Source organism: Azolla caroliniana, unplaced genomic scaffold, assembly GCF_043228905.1.
Source record: "Azolla caroliniana isolate FFs.n. ecotype wild unplaced genomic scaffold, voAzoCaro1.0.p SCAF_2, whole genome shotgun sequence".
NCBI classification, from domain to species: Eukaryota; Viridiplantae; Streptophyta; class Polypodiopsida; order Salviniales; family Salviniaceae; genus Azolla; species Azolla caroliniana.
The window spans coordinates 11930974-11954743 of NW_028230437.1; the positions used below are offsets into that span (position 1 = coordinate 11930974).

The 23770-nt window shown below is 42.0% G+C and overlaps 2 protein-coding genes across 2 annotated transcripts; one reads left to right on the forward strand and one right to left on the reverse strand.

Moving 5' to 3' along the window:
- The first annotated feature begins 8674 nt into the window (after positions 1-8674).
- Positions 8675-10846, forward strand: LOC147867366 (uncharacterized). Its single transcript, XM_087315154.1, has one exon. The coding sequence runs from the start codon at positions 9219-9221 to the stop codon at positions 10638-10640; it is 1422 nt and encodes a 473-aa protein (XP_087171280.1). The 5' UTR covers positions 8675-9218; the 3' UTR covers positions 10641-10846.
- Positions 10847-11959: 1113 nt separating this feature from the next.
- LOC147867367 (protein ROOT PRIMORDIUM DEFECTIVE 1-like) lies at positions 11960-13661 on the reverse strand. Its single transcript, XM_087315156.1, has one exon. The coding sequence runs from the start codon at positions 13578-13580 to the stop codon at positions 12459-12461; it is 1122 nt and encodes a 373-aa protein (XP_087171282.1). The 5' UTR covers positions 13581-13661; the 3' UTR covers positions 11960-12458.
- Positions 13662-23770: the final 10109 nt, after the last annotated feature.

The following is a 23770-nucleotide window of genomic DNA, read 5'->3' on the forward strand; positions in this document are numbered from 1 at the left end:
GAGCAAATCGACTATGTCTTTATTGCAGTGGACTAGGGCATATTGCAGTAAATTGTCCCCATAGGCCAAGAAGACAGGTAAACCAAATAGTTGCTAGTTCTAATTGTACTAAACCCGGGTCTATTTCAGTAGGAATATCTGATAGCCCTAATAGTACTAATAGCCCAAATCTAGCGAACAAATTTGATGTCCTTAGTTAGTTAGAAGAAGAGTTAAACGACTAAGTCCAACCAAAATAGGAGCCGTTTGGTTGGACAGCCCTAGATCTGTGCAGCCCATTAGTGGTTGCATTCCCTCTAAGCAAGTTAGCAACGTGCTCGTAGCCCAAGTAACAGTTAGTACTAAAAGTACCCCTCCAGTACATGTCTTACCACTTCTAGATTCCGGAGCTAATTCTTGCTTCATGGATATGAATTTTGCCCAAGCTCATCAGGTATCTCTCAGAAAACTCCCGTGTCCAGCCTCTGTAGTAGTCATTGATGGTCGTCCCATTGCTTCCGGAAATATCATAGAAGAGTCAGCACCCGTTAATATTGTCCTAGATAATCTAGTGTGTGTAGTATCATTTAATATAATTAGTATCCTACAACATCCCATTGTTTTAGGATTACCATGGTTCGAATTACATGACCTAGACATAGATTGGAGAACAAGAGAAATCCGGTATCGACAAGCCCGAGGATCTACTCATAAGATTGCAACCATTTCGCTACATCAATTGCGGGAAGAAGGACGCAAGGAAGAAATGTTTCTCTTTGCAATATCAGTAAAACCCTCCAACACCACCAAAGAGGAGTCCACCGTTCAACTTCCAAAGAAGTATCATCATTATGCCGATGTGTTCGATAAAGTACAAGCCAATACGCTTCCTCACCATCGACCGTATGATTGCCCCATCGATTTACAACCGGGAAAAGAGCCACCATGGGGACCGATCTACAATTTGTCACCAACCAAGCTAGAAGTCCTTCGAGCCTATATAGAGGATAATTTGGAAAATGGTTTCATTCGGCATTCGAAATCTCCAACCGGCGCACCCATTTTCTTCATCAAGAAAAAGGATGGATCACTTCGTCTCGTTGTAGATTACCGTGGCTTGAATAAGGTCACCATCAGAAAAATGTATGCACTTCCCCTTATCTCAAGTCTTTTAGAATAGATCAATGGTGCAAGGTTCTTCACGAAGATCAACTTACGGGGGGGAGCATATAACCTTGTATGGATCCGACCAGGAGATGAATGGAAGACCGCGTTTCGCACCAGATATGGGCACTTCGAGTATACGTCATGCCGTTTGGCTTCACTAATGTGCCAACAGTCTTCCAGCACATGGCAAATGATGTATTCCGAGATCTCTTGGATGTTTGTTTGATCATCTATTTGGATGATCTACCGGTTTATTCGAAGATCCAAGAAGAACATGATTCTCATGTACTATTAGTACTAAAATGACTTCGAGAACATGGTCTTTATGCAAACCTGGAAAAATGTAGTTTCGGGTGCAACCAGGTGGAATTTCTCGGCTATGTCATCTCCTCGAAGGCATCTCCATGAATCCAGGTAAGGTCAAAACGGTGGTAGAGTGGCAAACTCCGCGTTCATTGTGAGATGTGCAATGCTTTTTAGGCTTTGCCAATTTCTACCACAAGTTTATACATGATTACTCAAAGCTTGTTCTGCCTCTCACACAACTTACTAAGAAGGGACAATCGTTCATTTCGTCTGAAGAAGCGGACATGGCTTTTGAGAATTTTAAGAAGGCATTTACATCGGCTCCTATTCTAGCTCACGTTGATCCGGAAAAACCATTCATCATGGAAGCGGATGCATCGGAATTCACATTGGGTAGCATTCTGTCACAACAAGGTAATGATGAAAAGCTACATCTTGTGGCTTTCCACTCACGCAAGTTTGACACCGCCGAAATCAACTATGAAATTCATGATAAGGAGCTATTAGCAATAGTGGACTCTTTTACGCAATGGAGGCATTTTCTAGAGGGATCCTCTCATCAAGTCACTGTATTCAATGATCACAAAAACCTTGCCTACTTTCAGAGTGCTCATGTGTTAAATTGACGTCAAGCTCGGTGGGCCCAATTCCTCACGCATTTCGACTTCAAAATTACATATCGTCCGGGGAAGCACCAAGGGAAGGCAGATGCATTATCACGGTGTTCGTATCTAGCACCGCGTCCCGACGAGCCAGCTTTTGATAACCAAAAGCAAGTAGTCTTGGGACCGGCACGACTGCAAGCAACACAAGTCTTCAGCAGGCCTTTGGATTCCAACGTTATCGATACCATACGTGAGGACTTGAAGACATATGCTTTCGCCCAAGCCATTGGAGCACAAATTGATCCCTCTTGAGCATCTTGTTCACAGTCGCAACAACCAGGTACGGACTATCGACAATTCAAATGTCATGATGGATTACTATTCTTTAAGAAACTCTTGTACTGTCATGACACATATACATCTGGGCATTTTGGTAGTACTAAGACATTAGATTTAGTACAACGGTCATTATGGTGGTCCTGTATGCGACAATTTGTCAAAGATTTTGTTCGGACTTGTGATACATGTTGTAGAGCAAAAATGCCAAGGCATCATCCATACCATTACTTATTAGAACCATTACCAATTCCAAGCAAGCCGTGGCAATCCATTGCTCTAGATTTCATCACAGATCTTCTAGTCTCTAAGGGATTCAATGCGATTTTAACAATAGTAGATCGATATACAAAGATGGCTCATTTCCTGCCATGTACTAAGGAAATCTCTAGTGAAGAAACCGCCGAAATTGTCATGCGTGAAGTATGTCGGCATCATGGCCTTCTTGATAATATCATCAGCGACCGTGGACCCCAGTTCGTCTCGAAATTCTAGAAGCACCTTTTTTAAATGCTCAAGGTCACTTGTAACCTCTCCTCCGATTACCACCCGCAAACCAACGGCCAAGCAGAACGAACAAATCAAACGTTGGAACAGTATCTTCGGTGCATTCTAAGCTATCATCAGGATGACTGGGCGGATATTCTCCACTTCGCCGAATTTGCCTATAATAACTTTCTCCACTCATTAACTAAAGTTACGCCATTTTATGCTTATACGGGTTGTCACCCCCGGTGGTGTGTATTTGAAACCCCAGTGTTACCCACAAATCCTTGCGCAGAGGATCGTTTGGAGCGGTTACGCAAGATACAAGCAGATTTATCTACTCATCTACAACAAGCTCAACAAACACACAAGGTTTACGTGGATCGTCATCGGCTTCCATACAGTTTTAACATTGGAGATCGGGTATGGCTACTACGACGACACATCAAGACTACTCGCCCATGCGAGAAGTTGGATTATCGGCGATTAGATCCTTTCCGTATTATCGGAAAGATTAATGATGTCGCTTTTCGTCTCGATCTACCCTTGCATCTTCGCATACATCCGATGTTTCATAGTTCTCTCCTCGAACCCTATCAAGACAGCACCATCCTAGGACGTATTCCACAACCTCCACCCCCAATCGAACTTGAAGATGGACCTGAGTACGAGGTTGCCATCATCCTCGATTCCAAGATTGTTCGCAACAAGCTCTACTATTTAGTCGATTGGCTAGGATATAGTCCCAACGAGCGTACTTGGGAACCAATAGAGAATGTGACCAATGTTCGTGCTCTTCTTGAAGACTTCCATCGTCAATATGCAGATAAAACGGGCCCTCAATCCAAAACGACTCGTGACACTTGTCGTTTTAAAGGGGGGATAGTGTCATGATATGTCAAGACTCAAACCCATGACCTTATGTTACATGGGTTGAGCTCTTGACCATTACACTATCTATTGTAATATATAAAATATTATTTTATTTAGGTTTTACTATAGAAAATTAATGTATATTCCAGATTTCTCTGGAACACTCTAGAAGCTTCAGGACTACTCCTGAGAACACTAGAAAAGGAGGCACAAGGCATTATTTCGAACCAAATCGGTTCAATGCCCGTCTTAAGCCTCCTAGCCATCCTCGTATATTCCTCTCACATAATATATCGTTGTCATCATCATTTTCTCTCCCTCGATGTCTCACTCACTCTCTCTCTCTCTTCTCTCAAGTGTTCTACACCCTCTATTCCTCTTAGTACTAATATTCCTCTCTTAGTACTAATTTCTTCTCTGTCTCAGTACTATTCCTGACAGCTAGTTGGTTCTTGTCAAGGATAGTGGAAAATAAGAACTACATTTAGTATGTAAGGCAGCTAGGCACTCGACAAGATTTCGCATTAAAACATGTCATGTGATCAACGACTGGTAAGCATTTATATTTTCCTTATATTTTGGTTTAACGGAGGGCACTATTGCATGTGTGTTTTTCTAAGTTAAAAAAAAGATAACCTTGTGTGTTTTTCTTCTTCTTTTTCATTATTGGTATAATGATTTCCATATGATATGTGGCTTACATATTTTATTTAACTTATTGTATTACTTTTATTATGAAGTCTTGCCAAGAACTACAACTTATAGAATGTGAGGGATTCGGGCCCTTGACGAGAATTGGCACTAAAACATGCCATGTCGTCAACAATGCATAAATTTCGCTATTTTCCTTGTATTTTGGTTTCACATGGGGCATTGCGAGTAGTTGGGGGAGTTAGTTTTTTTAGTGAAATAGAAGATCTTTAATGTTCCTTTTCTTTTTCATTTCGTTATCAATATAATGATTTTCATATGATATGTGCCTTGCATATTTGGTTTCACTTATTCAAGGACTTTCATGCACGGGTCTTCCCAAGGATAAGAACTACAACATGTAGTGTGTGAGGGACCCAAGGGGCAAACAAACATACCATGTGATCAAGGGCAAGAATTTCTATTTTTCTAATATTTGCGTTTAACATAGAGAATTGCCACTAGTTGGGGAAGTTATTTTTCATCGTGAAAAGTGGATCTTGCATGCTGCTCTTCTTTTCCATTTCATTGTCATTATAATGATTTCCATAAGATGTGTGCCTCACATATTTGCTTTCACTCATTTAATGGCTCTTATACAATTTGAGGGGGAATATTTACGCTTGACTCCTTGCCTCCATCCATCCATCCCTCCCTCTTGAGAGTTCCCCGTATGATTTCTTTTCTTTTCTTTTAAGGAGAGAAACCTTTTTTTACCAAGTTTCAAAGGCTTCCATGTTTTAGTGCCTTATTAGATAACCTTAGAAATAATGATAAAGATGGTCTAAGGAAAATTGATCCTTGAAAAGATTGGTAATATTATCAAACAATTTGAAGTTTTACAAAAGTAGTAATCCTTGGCCTGTAGAGAAAAGTTACTCATCAAGTTATTTTGTGTTGTTATCCATCGTAGTCTCCTCCTCTCAAAGATATCTATCATTTATTAATTTATTCATTATCTATTTTGCAACAACATACATAGTTCCAATGGGTATGGGACATGATGTCAACTTGAGTTGTTAAAGAGTTCAAAATACCTAGCATCTTTCATCAAGAAGCAAAACTAGCCCTTCATCATAAGTACATGATATTCTTGGTAATATGTATTGCATTGCCAAACAAATGGTAAAGGCAACCAACCTGTGCATGCGTTTCACCTTTTAATCTATATTCAATATTTGATGAAAAGTTCATGAACCTTTTGGACGATTTGGAGACTCCATCTTTGGAGTTTGCTTGAAAGTTGAGGGTACTTTTGGGTCTAAGGTTGATTTGCTTTATGCACGAAGCTCGAGATTAATTTTCGCAAAGGGTGTACATTATTATTTATTTAACTTTTCAGGACTCCAAGGTTAGGTTGGCACCTATCAATCAATCAATCAATCAGGACATTAAACCACATCTTCACACACACTGCCGAAAAACATTTTTACACGTGAAAGTTCCAAGGCAAAAAAATAGTGCCATAACTTTGTTTTGACCCACTACTCAAACTTGAAACAACCCCAAACTTAAAATCTGTGACGTCCATTAATCTTTTATCCACGTGCCGGTTATTACGGGTCTGCATGGGTGTGAGCGCGTGTTTGTATGTACATAATACATACATATGTGTGTTGGGGGGGGGTGGTTTCTATGTGGTTATTGTTGATTGAAAGTTGCGAGTGCTTCCGCCAATTTTACCAACCTCAAGAATGAATGAATGTTCACTACCAAGGATCTCATCTCAATATGTACATAGTCGAAGAAGACTTCATCAAGATTCACACCACATCCTCATCAGCCTCCCTCCATTTGTTGTGTTGATCTCTCTCATTACTTGAATGTGTTCGACAATTCAAGATATGTAGATAGATAGATAGATAGATAATCTTGTGGACGAGTGAGTGAATGCATAGAAGAGCTAGAAAAAGCATCATGTTTCATAAACCAATGCTAATAAACTAGTTTACATGATGTTACATACAGATTAAGACAGCTGCAATATAGGCTTTGGAGGTTAGAAAAACCAACTTTATGGAGAGGGCAAGGGACGAGTGGGTCAATAAAAAGGCACATCCTTATTATTATATCAAGGTCCTCCGGTCTACGCAAATGCAAAAAAGCAAAGCCAGCCAGCCACACTTAAAAGTGCCCAGGACAACAAGGTAGTGTAGAGAGAGAGAGAGAGAGTATGCACGCGCGCGCGCACACACACACATTCATTTTATGAGAGAGTTGAATTGATGCAATAAAGCGAGCGAGCGCCACACATACATACATATATGATATGTATATATGTATTTTGATCCAAAAGTAAAACATTCCGGACTTTAGGAAAATAAGAATTTGTGGGTAGGGGGGATTTAAATAAGCAAACAAACAAACGAAGAAGGGATTGAATGACCCCCCCGGGTCCCACAAACCCACCAACCCCAAACCCAAAGAAATAAATATTATTATGTAGTTTTTATGAGAATATGTATGTAGAGGCTGAGCTGTAGCTCCCCGATCTTTTGGTATTCTTCCTTTTGAATTTATGGCGCCTGCAATGCACGTGTACACGTGTCAAGGACGTGAGAGAGGGATGAGAGGCATGCGGATGGGGGGGTCCCCACATCGCACGTGCGGCCAGCTGGAAGGCTCCCCTTCGCACGTGCCGAATGTGACTTTCCTTACCCTAGCTGCGGGTTCCTGGTCCCCGCCCCACCCGCACGTGCTCCCCCCCCCCCCCCTCTCTCTCTCTACTCTCTTACAATATAATATCGTATATGTATATATTATTATGTATCCCTTCATCCTCCCGTAACACGCAATAACCCCCCCCCTTTCTCTTTTTTTTTTCCTTACTTTGTCGTGTCTCAATGACGACCCTCTTTCTTTCTTTTTCCTTCTCCTTCCTTTTCACACATTGTGTTTCCCATCCATCACCCACTTGGGTTCGATCCTTGTTTTATGCATTCATTCATTGCCTTCATCTTCTTCCTTCTTCCATACACACACACACACTCTCTCTCTCTCTCTCTCTCTCTCTCTCTCTCTCTCTCTCTCTCTCTCTCTTTAATAACTCTTCTCTACTCTCATTTTGCATTACTCAGCTTTGCCTTAGCGGTTTAAATTTAACACTGAGATTCGCAGGCTCAAAATTCATAAAGCTTTTGAAAAACCCAAGATCGATGCTCTATATTTTGCTCTCATTTTGAACTCTCCCTAACTTTGGCACGCGTGTACACACACACACACACACACACATAAAAGAGGGATTTATATTAAACCTTTGAAAGCTCCATCACAATTGCTAAGTATATGGCCGACTTATGATGCCAAATAGAGGAACACAAGGAATGAAAACTACAAATAGTTTGAACCAAGTAATGCAAACAAAGAAGTAGGAGATATCATTGAGAAGGGAAGGGGATATGAAATGCGTTGTCATAAAACATTACAAGCATGAGAAAGCCCAAATGCGACAATCTTGGAAGATCCTTGTGGCATCCCATTGATAAATAAGGGTATGTGGATGATCTCGTCTCAAATGATATTGAAGGTCTCTCATTTCATGCACATGCTTGCGCCATGTGCACACAATCACACTTTTTTGTTTGAACCCTTTCTTCTTTCCACTCTTGAGTCTCTTTTATTTTGTTTGTATGGAGATTGTTGTACCCTAGAGGTATACTGAGTTTTTACTAACCCATGCACCAAGGCTGAACTTTCACAATATGCAATGCCGTACTAGATGCGACACATTGGAATATACCGAGTTCACAGGACACCACCTGGTCTCGGCAACACAATCTCCTCTATCAACCAAGTTATATTGGTATGAATGCATGACCCTTCTCATCACTCTTGGGAAACGCCTAGTTAGTTAGACAAGCGTATGCAGGAAACATCTCTCTAGGATCTGCACTTAAACACACAACATCTAGATCTTATCACTAACTAACTATCGTTACTTATACTCTTATCTCTACACACACACACACACACCCTCTCTCTCTCTCTCATTGAATTCTGTCTTTCCTCTTAGTCCAAAAGTAGCTTTTGTTTGGTCGTCTCTCACACTCACTTTCTCACGTACACAACATGCGTATTTTGTGTGTGTGTGTGTAGAATATATGTACATACAATACATACATAGAGAGAGGTAACGAAGCTAGTAGCTATTATAGAGCTAGTAGCGAGAGCTACCTTACCTACCTTAGCTTCCGCTTGCACACAACTTGCTATCGAAACAAAGCTTCTTCCGCATCACATCTGTCTGTCTGTCTGTCTGTCTGTCTGTATTCATTCATTCTCTTGCTATCTTCCGTTTTGCTCGCTCTGTGCTTCTTATCTCTACATAGCAGTCACTATTACTACTACTACTACTACTACTGCATATTATTTGTATACTTCACACGGCTTGTGCCCTCTTAGCCGCTGCTCCATTTGTACCAAGAAAACAGGCTTTGGCAAATATATATATATATATATACCATTGATCTGTTCTCTGATTCATATGTATTTGGCATTACTCTGGTATTAGGTTAGAGATTTGAATCAAGGAAGGCTTTGGTATTATCAGTGTATGGAATTACATATTCTTCATGTATTGAAAGAGTTACATATTTGTAGCAGGCTCGGCTCATTCACAGATTGAATTAGAGATCTACAATACTCTCTTCTCTGTCTGTCTGTATCTACATACTATTATTGCAGAAATCCGTTGATTGAATTTCTCTTGCTCTTTCTAAAATATACAGACAGTTGTTTCTAGGAAGAGGAGGAAAGAGTAGAGAGAGAGAGAGAGGGATGACATCTAGCAGTAGAGCTCCTAGCAATCGCGAGAGAGAGAACAACAAAAGAAGGGAGAGAAGACGGCGTGCCATAGCCGCACGGATCTTCACGGGGCTGCGACAGTTTGGTAACTATAAGCTACCCAAGCATTGCGACAACAACGAGGTCCTAAAGGCTCTGTGTAGAGAAGCAGGGTGGAATGTAGAAGAAGACGGGACTACTTTCAAGAAATTAGGAAGGGTAGCCCTCGCCCCAACCAATTTCTCCTTCAGCCAAGATATTGTGGTGCAGCAGCAGCATAATAATAATAATAATAATAATAATAATCATAGTACACATGTACATCAGCAGCAAATGGAGTACAATGTGAATGGCGAGACTGCGTGTGATACCGTCGTCGTCACATCTATAGGGCCCTCCTCCTCCTCCTCCTCCTCCATACACGGTCTCCCTTGTCTCAAGATGATGAGAGGAGGAGGAGGATCATCATCATTTAGTGCCCCAGTAACACCTCCTTTAAGCTCTCCAACTCGACTTAATCCTAAATCCAAGCTACCTTATGATGGCATCCCAGATCTAGCACAAGATTTAGCTATTCCTAAGGTTTATCCAGGTCGAATTTGCCATCATAACCTTAACTCATTTTCTGTACATCAACAGGATTGTATCAAGAGAGGATTATCTACTATTGCGGCCACCACCACCACCACTACTCAAACTGCTACTTCACTCGCATTCCCAAAATATCACCATCAGGATTACCCTTCTGAAGATCCTCTGGAGAACAACAGTTCTAGTAACATTAACAATAACTCTATTATTAAGCATGATTCTAAACCTTTTAATTTATCCTTGGCTTCATCATCATCATCATCATCATCATCATCAATATCAGCACACACTACATCATCTTCGGTAGTGTTATCTGAATCATCCACACCCTCTTACTTCTATACCTCAGGCTCATGCACACCTGCCTATTCCTCTCTTTTCTCTTCAGGTGCTTGCACCCCTACCTCAAACAATAACACCGCCAGCAACACTATCTATAGAATGAGATCATCTTTACCTATTCAGTTTGCCGCTGCAATATCCAACCTAGCTCTTTCTCAATCAAATCAAGATGACTTAGTTCAAGAAAAAAAGAGTGTCCATGGAGAAAAGCTCTACACTTTCCCCAATGATCGTCCAAAGTGTATGACCCCATCGATGGCTGTGAATGGTTATGGTGAAGAGTATCCTGATACATCATCCTCATCATTACCACTCAAGAATCTTGCAAAATCTAATGTCCCTATCATTTTAGAGAGATTTGGAAAAGAGGATATTGAAAGGCACGAATTGGTAAAGCCATGGGAAGGGGAGACCATACATGAGGTATCTCTGGGTGAAGAAGACCTGGAATTAACTCTTGGAAATTCTACATTCAATGGTTGATCATATCAAGATCAAATACATGTTCGTAGCTTTTCAAAGATTCTTAGTTACTGCAGCAAATATCTATCGTATGGGTACTTTTCTTAACCACTTTTGTAATATAAGTCTGAGTTAAGACTAAACTGTATGGGTTCTTTTCTTAACCGCTTTTGTAATATAAAGCTGAGCTTACGACTAAGCTGCATTCAATATAAACTTGATCCTGATCTGCATCGCCAAAGCAAACATAAACTGTGCATTAGATGTGCCATTGCATTCCTTCTTTAAATAAGATGTTCATTCAACATTCACAATAATGGTAAAGGAAATGAACGTAAGAAAGTTTATACACACATTTGAGAAGTGTTTTAGATAAGAACACGTGATTTTTGACTTTGTGAAAGAGGAAAAAGGGTGAAGAAATCGAAAGCCATCTTCACAACTCATTAGTGAATTTGCTTTGACAGTCATTCGGCATGATTATCGTCTTATTATTGGTTTGCATCGAAAAACAACGATGAATCATTCTAAAAATCAACCAATCAATCAATTATATAGAAGGATAGATTCGAACAACTAATGTCTTGACATTGGAGGCAAAAACGAATTTAAGAAGATGATAAGAGGACCAAAAGTATCACAACAACGTTAGATTTCCAAGCTGTCCAAATGGATTAGGATGCAAACTTTTTTCTTATTTTTATAGATAGGTTTTCCCAACTAATAATAATGATGTTATGTCATATGGGTATTATATAATATTCGATAAAAGATGGAAACCTATTCATTATTTTTTAATCAAGGTTGTACTGATTTCTAATAGTGATTCCATGCCAGATGTGTATACACTCCCAGAACTGGCACACCAAATGTTATAAAATTAAAATCATAGGGTCTATGCTAAAACTAGATCTATATATATACACGTTGAAACAAAGATTACAGAGTGATGCATCCACACAATCTACACTAGCTTAAAGATGCATTTGTATTATAAAGTTCAAGGAAAAGTTTCTGATATACCAATACAAAGTCCATAGCAGTTATGCTGATATAGATATCCACCACTAATATATATGATCAAGTAATGTAAGTATTTTGCTTGATCATATATCTTGAAGCCTCTCAACGTCCATTACCAACAAATTGAAAGTTTTTCCTGCAATATAAATAAACATTACTAAACATTGATAGATATGTACACTTACTTTATACCTCAGAATTGAGATCTTAGGTCAGGTTGCATAGGAGCGCATATTTGTTTGCATTATAAGAAATTGCACTGTGTTACAAATTTATGAGGCAAACTTTATTCCGCCTGATTATAGAGCAAAGGGAAGGAAAGCAAACAGTATCTCTTTGATTTAATACATTTCAAATACTCGTCATTCTGAGAGCATCGAAGACTCCACTCAAGCACAAGACATGACATTTTACATCTACACATAGCACTCACAATCATGGTTCTGATGAGTAGCAAGTAGCTATAGGAGGTCCAATTACTTGTCAAACTCAAACATTTTTGAAACCTAGTAGCACATGCAATTGTTGATCGCAATGCGTGTATAAGTAGCCATAAAAGATTCCACCCAACCACTATTTTTTTGCATTCGTTGTAGCATTCACATTGATGGTAGTGATAAGCATAAGTAACCATAAATAACTTCATTCAATCATCAAACTCGTGCATTTTCCAGCATTCCTTAGCAGCACTTGAATACATGAGTTTATTCAATAATCAATCTCGTGCATTTTCCAGCATTCCTTAGCAGCACTTGAATACATGATTGCAATGTGCATAAGTAATCATATGTGAGAATTCATTCATTCATCAAACTCTTAAAATTTTGCATTCCTCACAGCATTGGCAACCATAGACCGCACCCGAGGGCCATTTCTCACGAGCTTACAATACTTTTTCTTCACGCTAAGAAGAGGATGGCTCTCTTCCAAAAGCTTTTGTCTTTCATAAGCCTCCCTAAGGTAAAGTGTGTGAACGGCACCTTTCACACTAACATAGAATATCCCCGGGTATCGATTCACAGCCTTATAAAGATTTGCCGGTAGATTAAACTCTTGCCGGAAATGGTTGAGAATCTCGATCGTGATCTTCTTCTCGAGAGTTAAGCTCAAAACCTCATGCAAGAGCGCAACCATTCTTCTGTCAGCAAGAGGGGTATGATCCAAGATTCCTTCAGTGTCCATGTAAGGGGATATATAAGGGAGTTTTTGCCACTTATCCAAATAAGCAAAAGCTTTTTGCTTTGGAACAACACCTGGTGAATAACGGGTTTCAAACTTAAGCGAATAACCTCGAGTTTCAAAGTCCCTTAATCCCGATATCAACACATTAGCTTTAGCTTTCTTTTCAAACTCAGTTTCAGCTAAGTTCTCATCCCATAATAAAAGCTCTAATGTCTCATAAGGCTTTCCATTTTGGGAAAGTTCGAACAAATCTGGATATTTTGGTACAACCCGAGAGACTAAATCTGTCGGAAAGCCAAAAAACGAGGCCGCCATTGTGATTCGATTTGCTCGCATTTTTTGATTCCTAGAAATCATAAGCAATTTCCTTAACTTTACCACATTTTCTTGTTCTTGGTTTTCATGTATCATCTTTTCTTCTTTTATAAGATCAATGGCTTCTTGAGTGAGTTTGATCCACGGAAGCTCTTCTTCAGGGTGAATGAATATCTCAAAGAGCGTAGGATAATCTCTCACAAAATCCTCAAATCTCTCCTCTGTTGTTCTTAACCCTAAGTTTCTCCTTCTAATTGTGAGGAATCTGAAAGGCATGGATTCTTTCTTGAAGTGTAGGAAAACGTCTCTTATTTTGAGGACAGGGACTATAGATTTCTCTTTGTCTGAGACAGCATCAAGGGGTGGATCTTTCTTTATCCTAATTCGAGGGATACTCGTTGTCGTGTTGAAACATACAGAGAAGAAACATACAGTATTCATTCGGCATGGATGTCTCTTCGTCGAAGATTGAACCAGAGATGAACAGGATGAAGATGACGAAGAAAAGACAAGTCGAAACAGCGTCGTTGTTCTCGCCATAGCGGGAGAGAGAGAGAGAGAGAGAGAGAGAGAGAGAGAGAGAATAACATACCTTTAAACCCTAAATAAACAAAGGAAAGCGCTATTTGCCCCCCCCAAAATTCTACTAAAAAACCAAAAACTTCAAGTTACATAAATTTCCAGCCACAAAATGCCCAAAATCCAAGTGAAAAACCTTAAGGATGAAAACTAAATCCATACGTAAATAGAGATTATGCCTCATGTGGGGATGAGGCAACCACAATTTTGCAACAATTAACATTTAAGTCCCTTGAAGTCAAGGTCAAGCCATCGCAATCGTCTCCTCGCCCAACTTGCACGTCTTAGTCTCACATATTGGCAATCGCCTCCTAGCCCAACTTGCACCAATTTGGAAGTGTTTGGGGAGCTGCCAATAAGTTCTTGCAAGTTGTCAACCGTCGCTCCTCTTTTTGCACCAATTTGTTGTTTTCGACGTATGGATCCAATGCCTTCTTTGGCGCACCAAAACCATACACCTTTTGATACAAATCTGCCATTTGTTGCTATAAAAGAATACATGTGCGGAAGCGTATGTGTAAGAACACATATTACACGGTTTGGTAGTACGACAGTCCAATAGAAAACAGAAACCACAGAGAGAGAGAGGGAGAGAGAGAGAGAGAGAGAGAGCAGAAAATACAAAACTATATTCAAAATAATTGTCAGTATGTTCTGTCTACATGCTTCATGCTCAATGAGCACCTTTTTATACAAGCCCTGACTATTGGGCTGACACAAGTACTTACAGTACTTGACCGCTCATAAAGGAGCCTCTTACACTTACTCCCAAAATTATTCCTTACGAGGAATAACACTCTAACAGCCTCTCGGTTTAAACACTACCACGACCATATTTTGTGTACGGTTGGTTTTACACACCCAGTCTACGAACTGGGTTACGTACCCGTTTATGCACCCAATGTTGAGCTTGTCCCTCAACACTCCCCATCAAGCTCAACTTGAGGTTCCATCCGCTTTTCCGGATCTTCGTTGTGGCCTCTTCGGCCTTCACGCCTCGCTCGCGCTCCTCGACCCATTCGATTCCGCGCGCTTCGACCCTTCCGATCGGTTTGTCTGCTCATGTGGCCCTCCTCAACTCCCTTGTTGTCGTGGTGTTGGCGCCTCTTCCGCTGCCCTTTCCTCCACTTGACCTTCAATCGATTCGTAATGTCTGAATCGAACATTTCGATTAAATCAGTCATTTCCGATTCCATTCCTCTTTCGCCCGAATTGGTTGTCTCCAATTCTCTTCTGTTTCAAGCCCTTGACAACATCAGATCACATCTTGGTCTTGGCCTTTACGCCCTTCTTGGTTGTATTTCCCTTTTGTTCGGTTGTCTTCGGCTCTTCCTTTTGATTACGACCCCTGTTTTCTTCTTCGGCTTCTTCAGCCAACTCGAAATCGAATTCTTCATCCGATTCGGCATCACGGTCACTATCGCTCCTTTCACGCTCTTGTTCGTGTTCCTGTCTCCCCCTCAAGTTCGGCATGTCAGGGGACCCAAACTGAGCGCACCCAAGAAATGTCGTAACTTGTCGAAACCAAGGGGCTTGGTGAAGATATTAGCAATCTGCCGAACTGTCAGAACATACGCCAGTTCAACTTCACCAGAAAGGACACGCTCGCGGACAAAATGGTAGTGCACCTCAATGTGCTTGATCTGAGCGTGGTATACAGGGTTTTTCGCAAGGAGGATGCTGCTGAGGATCGTCGTTGGATCGGACACCTCCACGTGCAGATCCCATAATCGCCGTTTCAGCCAAATGACTTCGCATGTAGCAATAGTCTCCCCTCAATATTCGGCCTCTGTGCTCGACAATGCTATTGTCAGCTACTTCTTACTGCTCCACGCGATCGCCGCACTTCCCAATGAGAATGCGTATCCGCATGTGGACCTACGATCGTGGGCATTTCTGGCCCAATCGGCATCCGTGTAGCCGACTAACTGCTCGACTACATCTACACGATACAACAACGCCATGTCTTTCGTGCTGCCGACATATCGTAATATCCTTTCCGCGCACTGAAGGTGTTCGGTCGTGGGCAGCGACATAAATTGACTGATCATTGAGACCGGATAGGTGAGGTCCAGCCGAGTGATCGTCAAGTAGATGAGGCTTCCAACAATCTGTCGAAACTGTGTCAGGTCGCACGTCTTTCCCGAATCTCAGCGAAGGTTTACGTTTCTATCCAGAGGCATCGAGATGGGCGTACAATCTGCCATCCCGAACTTGAAGAGCATATTCAGTGCAAAATGACGTTGACTGATCAATATGCCTTCGGGGGAACGGATCACTTCGATCCCGAGGAAGTAATGAAGGTCGCCAAGATCCTTCATTTCGAACAATGCCGCAAGTTGAGACTTTATGGGACAGATTTCTTCCAGGTCGGCACCGGTGATGACAAAATCATCAACATAAAGTAAAAGGCAAACCGGTCCATGTCGACCTTGCCGAACGAATAATGAAGAGTCCGATTTGGACGTCGTAAACCCCATTCTATGCAACCATTGCGTAATCTTCGCGTTCCAAGCTCATGGGGCTTGCTTAAGGCCGTATAACACCTTCTTCAATTGGCAGACTACCGAAGTGTTCTGTTCGGATAGAAATCCAGGGGGTTGTACCATGTACACCTGTTCCTCAAGATCACCTTGCAAGAACGCATTCTTTACATCCATCTGATGTAGATGCCACCCCTTCGCCATAGCTACGACTAGCAGAACTCGCATGGTAGTCATCTTCGCGACTAGTGCGAAGGTCTCGTCGTAGTCTACGCCGTGCTTCTGCGCATAGCCTTTCGCAACCAAATGGGCCTTATATCGGTTGACCGAGCCGTCGGTGTTGTATTTCACCTTATACACCCACCTACATCCGATCGGCTTTACACCTTTCGGTACGTCAACCAGGTCCCAAGTCTCATTGTCCGTTAAAGCGCGCATCTCTTCCTCCATTGCGGCACGCCAATTGGTGTCTTCCGCCACTTCTATGTAGCTCTCCGGCTCACGCACTTCTGCCACGCACGTCATGTACGCATAATGATGCGCCATGTACTCATTATACTCGTACCTCTTTACAGGGTTCTTCAAGCGGGTAGATCGGCGTAATTCGTGATTACCCAATTTCACGAGCTTTTAGGTCGATTTCAACCCCTTCCGTGGAGGTTCATTCTCAATTGGCCCAAAGTCAGATTCGCTTTGATCTGACTTGGCACTGCCAAAATCGTATTCTGACATTTTCTTCTTCCCTTTTTCTTTACGCGTAAACCATCTCCTTGGTTCTTTACGCGGGGACAACACGGTCGAGTCTCCACTACTCGTCTGCTCTTCATTTGGTTGGCCATCTTGACCCAACCCCTCATTCAGCCCACTTAGCCGAAATGAGATCGAACTCTCTATCAGAGCTCTAATTTCCTCATCTCGCGGAGGCATCTTGGCCTCATTGACCTCTGCTTCAAAACTCAAAATGGAGTCTTGAGGTGTTGGAGGTGAAGGCAAGTACCATGAAGTGGACTTGTCGAACACGACATCTCGACTTACGCGAACTTCCTTTGTTCGGAGGGGTTATGGCACTTACACCCTTTCTATTCATCTGAATAGCTGACCAAGATACACTTCTCGGCTTTGGCATCCAACATCCTCCGCTTCTCCTTCGGCACATACACATACGCAATGCTGTCGAAAATCCTCTTCGGCTTCTTGCCGTAATACAATTCATGTGGCGACACTCCTCCATTAGCAGAGGTCCAATTATGCAAGTAAACAACCATCCTTACGGCTTTAGCCAAGTAAAACTTCGGCATATGCTTCTCTTTAAGCATTGCCCTGGCGGCTTCTTTCGAATGTCCGATTCTTCGGCTCGGCTACGCCGTTCTGCTCTAGCGTATATCTACATGAGAATTCGCGTCGAATTCCCTCCTTCGGTAGATAACTCGTGAACTGGTTGGAGAAGTACTCCTTCCTCCCATCGGACTGTAGGCACTTGATTTTACACCTTGTTTCCCTTTCCGCAAGGTTCTTCACCTTCAGGAACCACGTGAAGACTTCGCTCTTTTTCGCGATCAAGCACACCCGGGTGTGTCGAGTGAAGTCATCGATGAAGGCCATTACGGCCCCGAAATTTCAGCAAGCCGAAAACAATGTTCTTCGTCTGCATTTCACGAACCCGTGGGAAGTTAACGTGGCCGAACCGCTGTCGTGCCTTTCGGCTCCGGATCGTTGCGTGGGTCGGGTGGGAACCGCCGAGGTTTTGGACTAGGAGGAAGAGGAATACAACTTAAGGCTAGTTATGAATAGTAGAAAGAGAAGTAAGATAGCAATCTCGTGAATCCCGCGAGTTTAGTGTATTTAAAACAATATTTAGATTATAAGAGTAATTTAGATGGCAAAATTCGTGAATCCCACGAATATATTAGATTAATCAAATCCTTGTATATTAATCAACAACCTTATACATATTTCTCTCCTCCTTATATAAAGATGGAAGAGGCTAAGCATGGCTTCATGCTTTTTTCCCAAAAGTGTCCATGCACACTAAATGTGCATGTGATGTTTTTTCATTTCCTAAGTATAGGGCTCATGCACGCTAGATGTGCATGAGTCACTTTTAATGTCACGTGTAAATAAAATATTCACACCCTAAAGAATACATGATTTTTATCTTTTAATAAAGGTATGTGTAAATAAAGGTTTTATACGTATTAAATCTATATATATAACACTAAAGATAAGTTATTATAATGGTAAAGTTGAGGTTTATCTACGTGGAGGTGTAGGGTTTGAATCTTGCCCTATGCACGTGATAAATATTTTGATATATTATTTATTTATTTATATGTATCTAAAATCGGATATATTATTTTATGGTTTTCACGTAGTGTGTGGAATACACTACGACACCGCTTGTGCCACAGATTGATGTCCGACTCGATCTTCTGTCCTTTCGTGAACAACGCAGTTCCGGCTTGATTGGTGTCGAGGATGAACATCCTCCCTTCACGGCGCCCTTGCGCGATAACTTGGTCTTCCTCTTCGATGTAGCACCCGAGGTGCGTGAATCGAACTTGCAACCCCTGGTCGACAATCTGTCCGACCGACACCAGGTTCTTGGTTATTGTCAGGATGTGCAACACGTTCATAAGTTTCCCTTTCCGCCCGACGTGGCTGAGAGGAACTTCTCCGACATGTTCGATAGTATGCGGAGTGTCGTCTCCTGTTTCAACCACTCCTTGTTTTTCCGGTTTCTCCAAGTACGACAACTATTCCTCAAGACTCGCCATATGATTTGACGGTCCAGAATCAACATACCACACCTTGCTCGATTTCGAGGTGTTTACGACCATCGAATTGGCCTTGTGCTTCTTTACGAAGGCTGGGCCCGATCCACTTCCGGCTCGTTCAAAGCCCTCAACGTAGTGCGATGTCTGATGCCTTCCTGTGTCTCTTCTGCTTGATTCAGCTTTGTCTGAATCAACTCTCTTCTTCCAGCACTTGCTCTCCCTGTGGCCTTTCTTGCCACAGTACCAACATTCTATCGTGGCCTTCTCTTGCCGGCTTCTGGCATTGCTGTGACTCCTCCTGCTTCCGGAGGGTTCGGAATTGCTTCCTACATTTCGATTATGCTGCACGTTCTGCTCTTTTCGGCCGCCTCCATTGCTCACCGATCCACCTCGCCTGCCACGACTGCGGGGCCTATCTTCCTCCATGTACAACATCTTGTTGTCAGTGTGCGTACTCATTGACGCATCCACATGATTTTCCTCCACGAGCAACATCGATGGAAGCTCAAAGAACGAAGGTGTAATCTCCCTAGTGTAGACCGCCATCCCGAACGCTCCGAAATTTGACGCTAACCCACCAAGACACACCTCCACCATTTTTTCCTCCTTGACGTCATGTTGACGGAGGTGAGAGAGTTGCAAACAGATCTTTCTGTCGGACATTGCTGAGCTCCTGCTTGAGTTGGAGCTTCCTAATTGTTGTGCTGGCGGCAAATATACTCTTGAGATTCGCCCACGCATCCTTTGGCGTCTTAGCATCCCGAATGTAGCTCAAGAGCCGGTCGTTCACACAGGACACGAAGCAGTAAAGAACTCTACTTGCCGCTTGTTCCCAAGTTGAAAAATCTCTGTGTGTCGATTCGGGCATTGTATCATTAGCTCCTTCAACATATTTCCAGTAACCATGACCAAGCAGTTACTAGTGCATCTTGTACGACCAAGATGCGTAGTTGCTCCGGTCGAGCTTCTTAATCGGTAGCGAGCTTCCCATTCCTCTGTCCATATTGCAGTCTTATCCTTTCCGAAAACAACAACTTAACTCTGTCTTATCGCAAGCTTTTCTATCGGTTGTAGAGGAGTCTTAACCCTCGCGCTCTAATACCATGTAAAAGAATATGTGTGCGGAAGCATATGTGTAAGAACACAGAGTACACGGTTTGGTAGAACACAAAAACCACAGAGAAAGAGAGGGAGAGACAGAGAGAAAGAGAGAGCAGAAAATACAAAACTATATTCATAAAAATTCTGAGTATGTTCTCTCTACATGCTTCATGCTCAGTGAGCACCTTTTTATACAAGCCCTAACTATTGGGCTAACACAAGTACTTACAGTACTTCACCGCTCATAAATGAGCATCCTACACTTACTCCCAAAATTATTCCTTACGAGGAACAACACTCTAACGGCATCTCGGTTTAAACACTGCCCTGGCCATATTTTACGTATGGTGTTACGCACCCAGTCTACGGACTGGGTTACGTACCCGTTTACGCACCCAATGTTGATCTTGTCTCTCAACAGTTGCAAATAATCCTCAACAGCAACCTGTTTGAGGAATCCTAACCCTTGCTTGAGCCATTGAATAGCTTCTTGGTTGTTTGTATTTGAGATTTCCATGATTCCATGTCAAGATGGTGTGGGATTTGTGTCTATGGTTGGTTCTGCCTCCATCTCCATCTCCACTTCTGTTTTTGTGATATCATCCATTCACATTTGGGTCGCATGATCTATAAACGGTAATGGCCCACATAGGGATGGCATATGCCTCTAAATGATTATTCAAATTCCGTGCTTACATTTACTTGCAAGGTCTTGGCAACCACAATATGAGCCTTGAGAAGCGAGACATTATACCATATCGTAGGAGTCTTCATACTCAATATCCTAAACCAATATCAGGCCTCATCCACAATATGCATTGTGTTGGCATCAATCACATACCTCTCGAGTTTCCTCTTGGACACTTTAAGTCTTGACCTTTGTGTTGGGATCGTGACCGACCACAACCGGTTCTACTCCGAATGTTCGAGTGCAAAGAACAAGAAAGCTAGTACATAGACAGATAAGCGAGAAAGTATAATGATAAGTATAGAGACACAAGATGTTTTACGTGGAAAACCCGAAAGGGAAAAAACACCGGAATCCTCGAACTCCGAACTAGATCACTATGATAAGGAGGAGTACAATAAGATTCTTGGAGGCAACAACCTCAAGATCTTCTTCGTTTGACAGATGGCTACTAAGTTACTACTGTCATTCTCTCCCACTTACTCACAATTACAGAGGCAACTACCTTTTGTGTAACTTTACAACAATGATCAACAACTAGAAAGTTTGCCCTAGTTGCTTATATACTAAAACAACTTTTAGGCTATTTACAAATATAGCCCACAAGGGGCACATTCAGACTATTTACAATTATAGCCCCTCAAAATGGGAAATCAATTTTCAATTTTGGTTTTCGATCTCGGCCTTGGCCGAAATACTCATTGACTCCACCTGATCCGGTTCATTCTCTTCCCATCCGGAGGGACTTGTTTCCCAACACTTTGATCCCTACAATTTGCACAGGACACAAATCTACCACTCTCACATATTTCTTGTCGTTGCAGGTACCATTCTATGATGGTCCCTCCGATGCAAGTGTCAATTTCACAATCCCCGATTAAGACATGCACAAGATCGGTAATAGATCAGTTTATTCTTCCTTTCAAGGCAGTATACTTGATAAACTGCCAATTTCCCTCCACAATGTTGGTAGTGTCAACATGTCAGTAGTTGAATAATCTACCAAACTTGGGCTATAGTTTCTTCCACACACATGTCTCTCCTTTATATTGCCAAATATTGGGTTTGTCCACATATTCTACCTTTAACTCCTCACGCATCCAATTGAACGCAAATTCCGTAATGTAATGCATGAGTTGGCACATCCATTGATAGAGATTGCTTCTCTTGGGAGCACTTACTTTGGTTGTTGAGTAACAAGCTCAACATGAAGCTGGATCAGCTAAAGGCCGAAAGGCCGAGTCGGCGAAAGCCGGATTGGCTGAGGAGAGTCAGTTGAAGAAACCGAAAGTCAGATTGACTAAAGAAGCCATTAGGTCCTACATTCCTATTTTAGTAGTAGGAATATTATAGGCTTGTGTCAGAGCTCATAAGTAAGCATAAAGTACTTGTCAGTTCTTGTGTTAGCCCAGTGTTAGGGGCTTGTATATAAAGTTCTTTGTTAGCACATTGTATGTACTAAGTGTTTTATTTTTTAATAGAACTTGTTGTCTGCTTACTTAGTCTCTCTCTCATTGTGCACTTGCTCTCTACCTCTATTCTCTGTGTATTCCTAACTGTCTATTGTTGCCGACTAAGCCACACTAACTTTTTACATGGTATCAGAGTGCGAGGGTTGAGAAGAATCCTTTGCACTCAACAAACATACTCGCACAGACAACGTTTTCGTCTTTTGGACAGAAGAAGAGATAAGACCATAGACAAAACAATGGAAAGTTCCTTGCCGATAGAGAAACTCAACAAGAACAACTACGCATCTTGGGAATACAAGATGCACTAGTACCTGCTAGGACATGTGTACTGGGTTATGTTGTAGGAGAAAATGATGTACCACCAGAGATGACACACAAAGACCTTCTAGCATGGGAGCAAGCACCAAGCCGAGTCTTGTACTACTTGGCATCGTGTGTCCATGACTAGATACTCGGGAACATCAACAAGGATGCGAAGTCGCCAAAAGAGGCATGGAAAAATTTGAAAAAGATCTTCGCCGCCAGCACCACAACCCCTAAGTTGCAGCTAAGATAGGAGCTCAACAACATTCGACATGGAGGAATGTCGGTAACTGACTACACCACCAAAATCAAAAAGATCTGTGACACATTAGGGTCCATCAACGTGATGGTGGACGAAGACGAGATGGTGCAGATTTGCTTGGGTGGTCTAACGGAGAAATATGGGCTGATTCAGACGACTGTTTGCACGAAGGAGAAATCGGCATCGTTCTTCATATTACCTGGTGGGACAAGTGGGACTAGTGTGAAACGTAGCAAAAGTAGCTGAGCACTAATGGCCGAATAAGGAAGCCGAATGTCAAGGAAGGAGCGGGTGGAAAATGTCGAGTAGAAGGGAAGCTATATATATCGAGGAGAAACGAACACAAAACGAAGGAGAATCTAGAGCAGACTAAGCTTAGGTATAGACTTGTAACGAAATGAGGAGCAAGAGTGGCTAAGATGCAGCAGAAGGAAAGTGTGTGTGTGTGTATGTAAGGCAAAAGAGAGAGAGAGAGCTTAAAACAGAGATAAAAGGTTGTATGTTACATTAACCAAAATACTTCCAATAGTAACTAAGTTACAAGGGGTTGGTTTAAATACTAACTAAACTAGGGTAAGTGCCCTTTCTACTATTTACACAACTAGCTTGGTGTGTCCATGAGCTAGTGTGAAACCTATTGCTATGGGAAGTTGAGTTCGACTCTCAACACGCCCCTTTGAACACAAATTCCATCTGTTGAAAAGTTGTTTCGGTTCGGTCTTCGAAATCCGGTTTTTGACGTTTGTAATCCTCGATATGGATTGTTCAGCTTTTCAGCTTCGTGCTCGGTTCAATTAACTACATGTTGCATACTCACGTATCGTTTTGTGTTACGTCCATGTCGCTTGTAGTACTCCCCCTCAAGCTTGGCAATGTGGATGTCAAGAGACCAAGGACAGATGCGAATTGCCCGAGTTTGTCGACTCCTAAGGCCTTCGTTAAAATATCAACAACCTGGAGGTGCGTACC

What these genes read in the sequence shown, in the direction of transcription:
- LOC147867366 (XM_087315154.1), top strand. Translation starts at nt 9,219, where the DNA reads ATGACATCTAGCAGTAGAGCTCCTAGCAATCGCGAGAGAGAGAACAAC.
- LOC147867367 (XM_087315156.1), bottom strand. Translation starts at nt 13,580, where the DNA reads ATGAATACTGTATGTTTCTTCTCTGTATGTTTCAACACGACAACGAGT.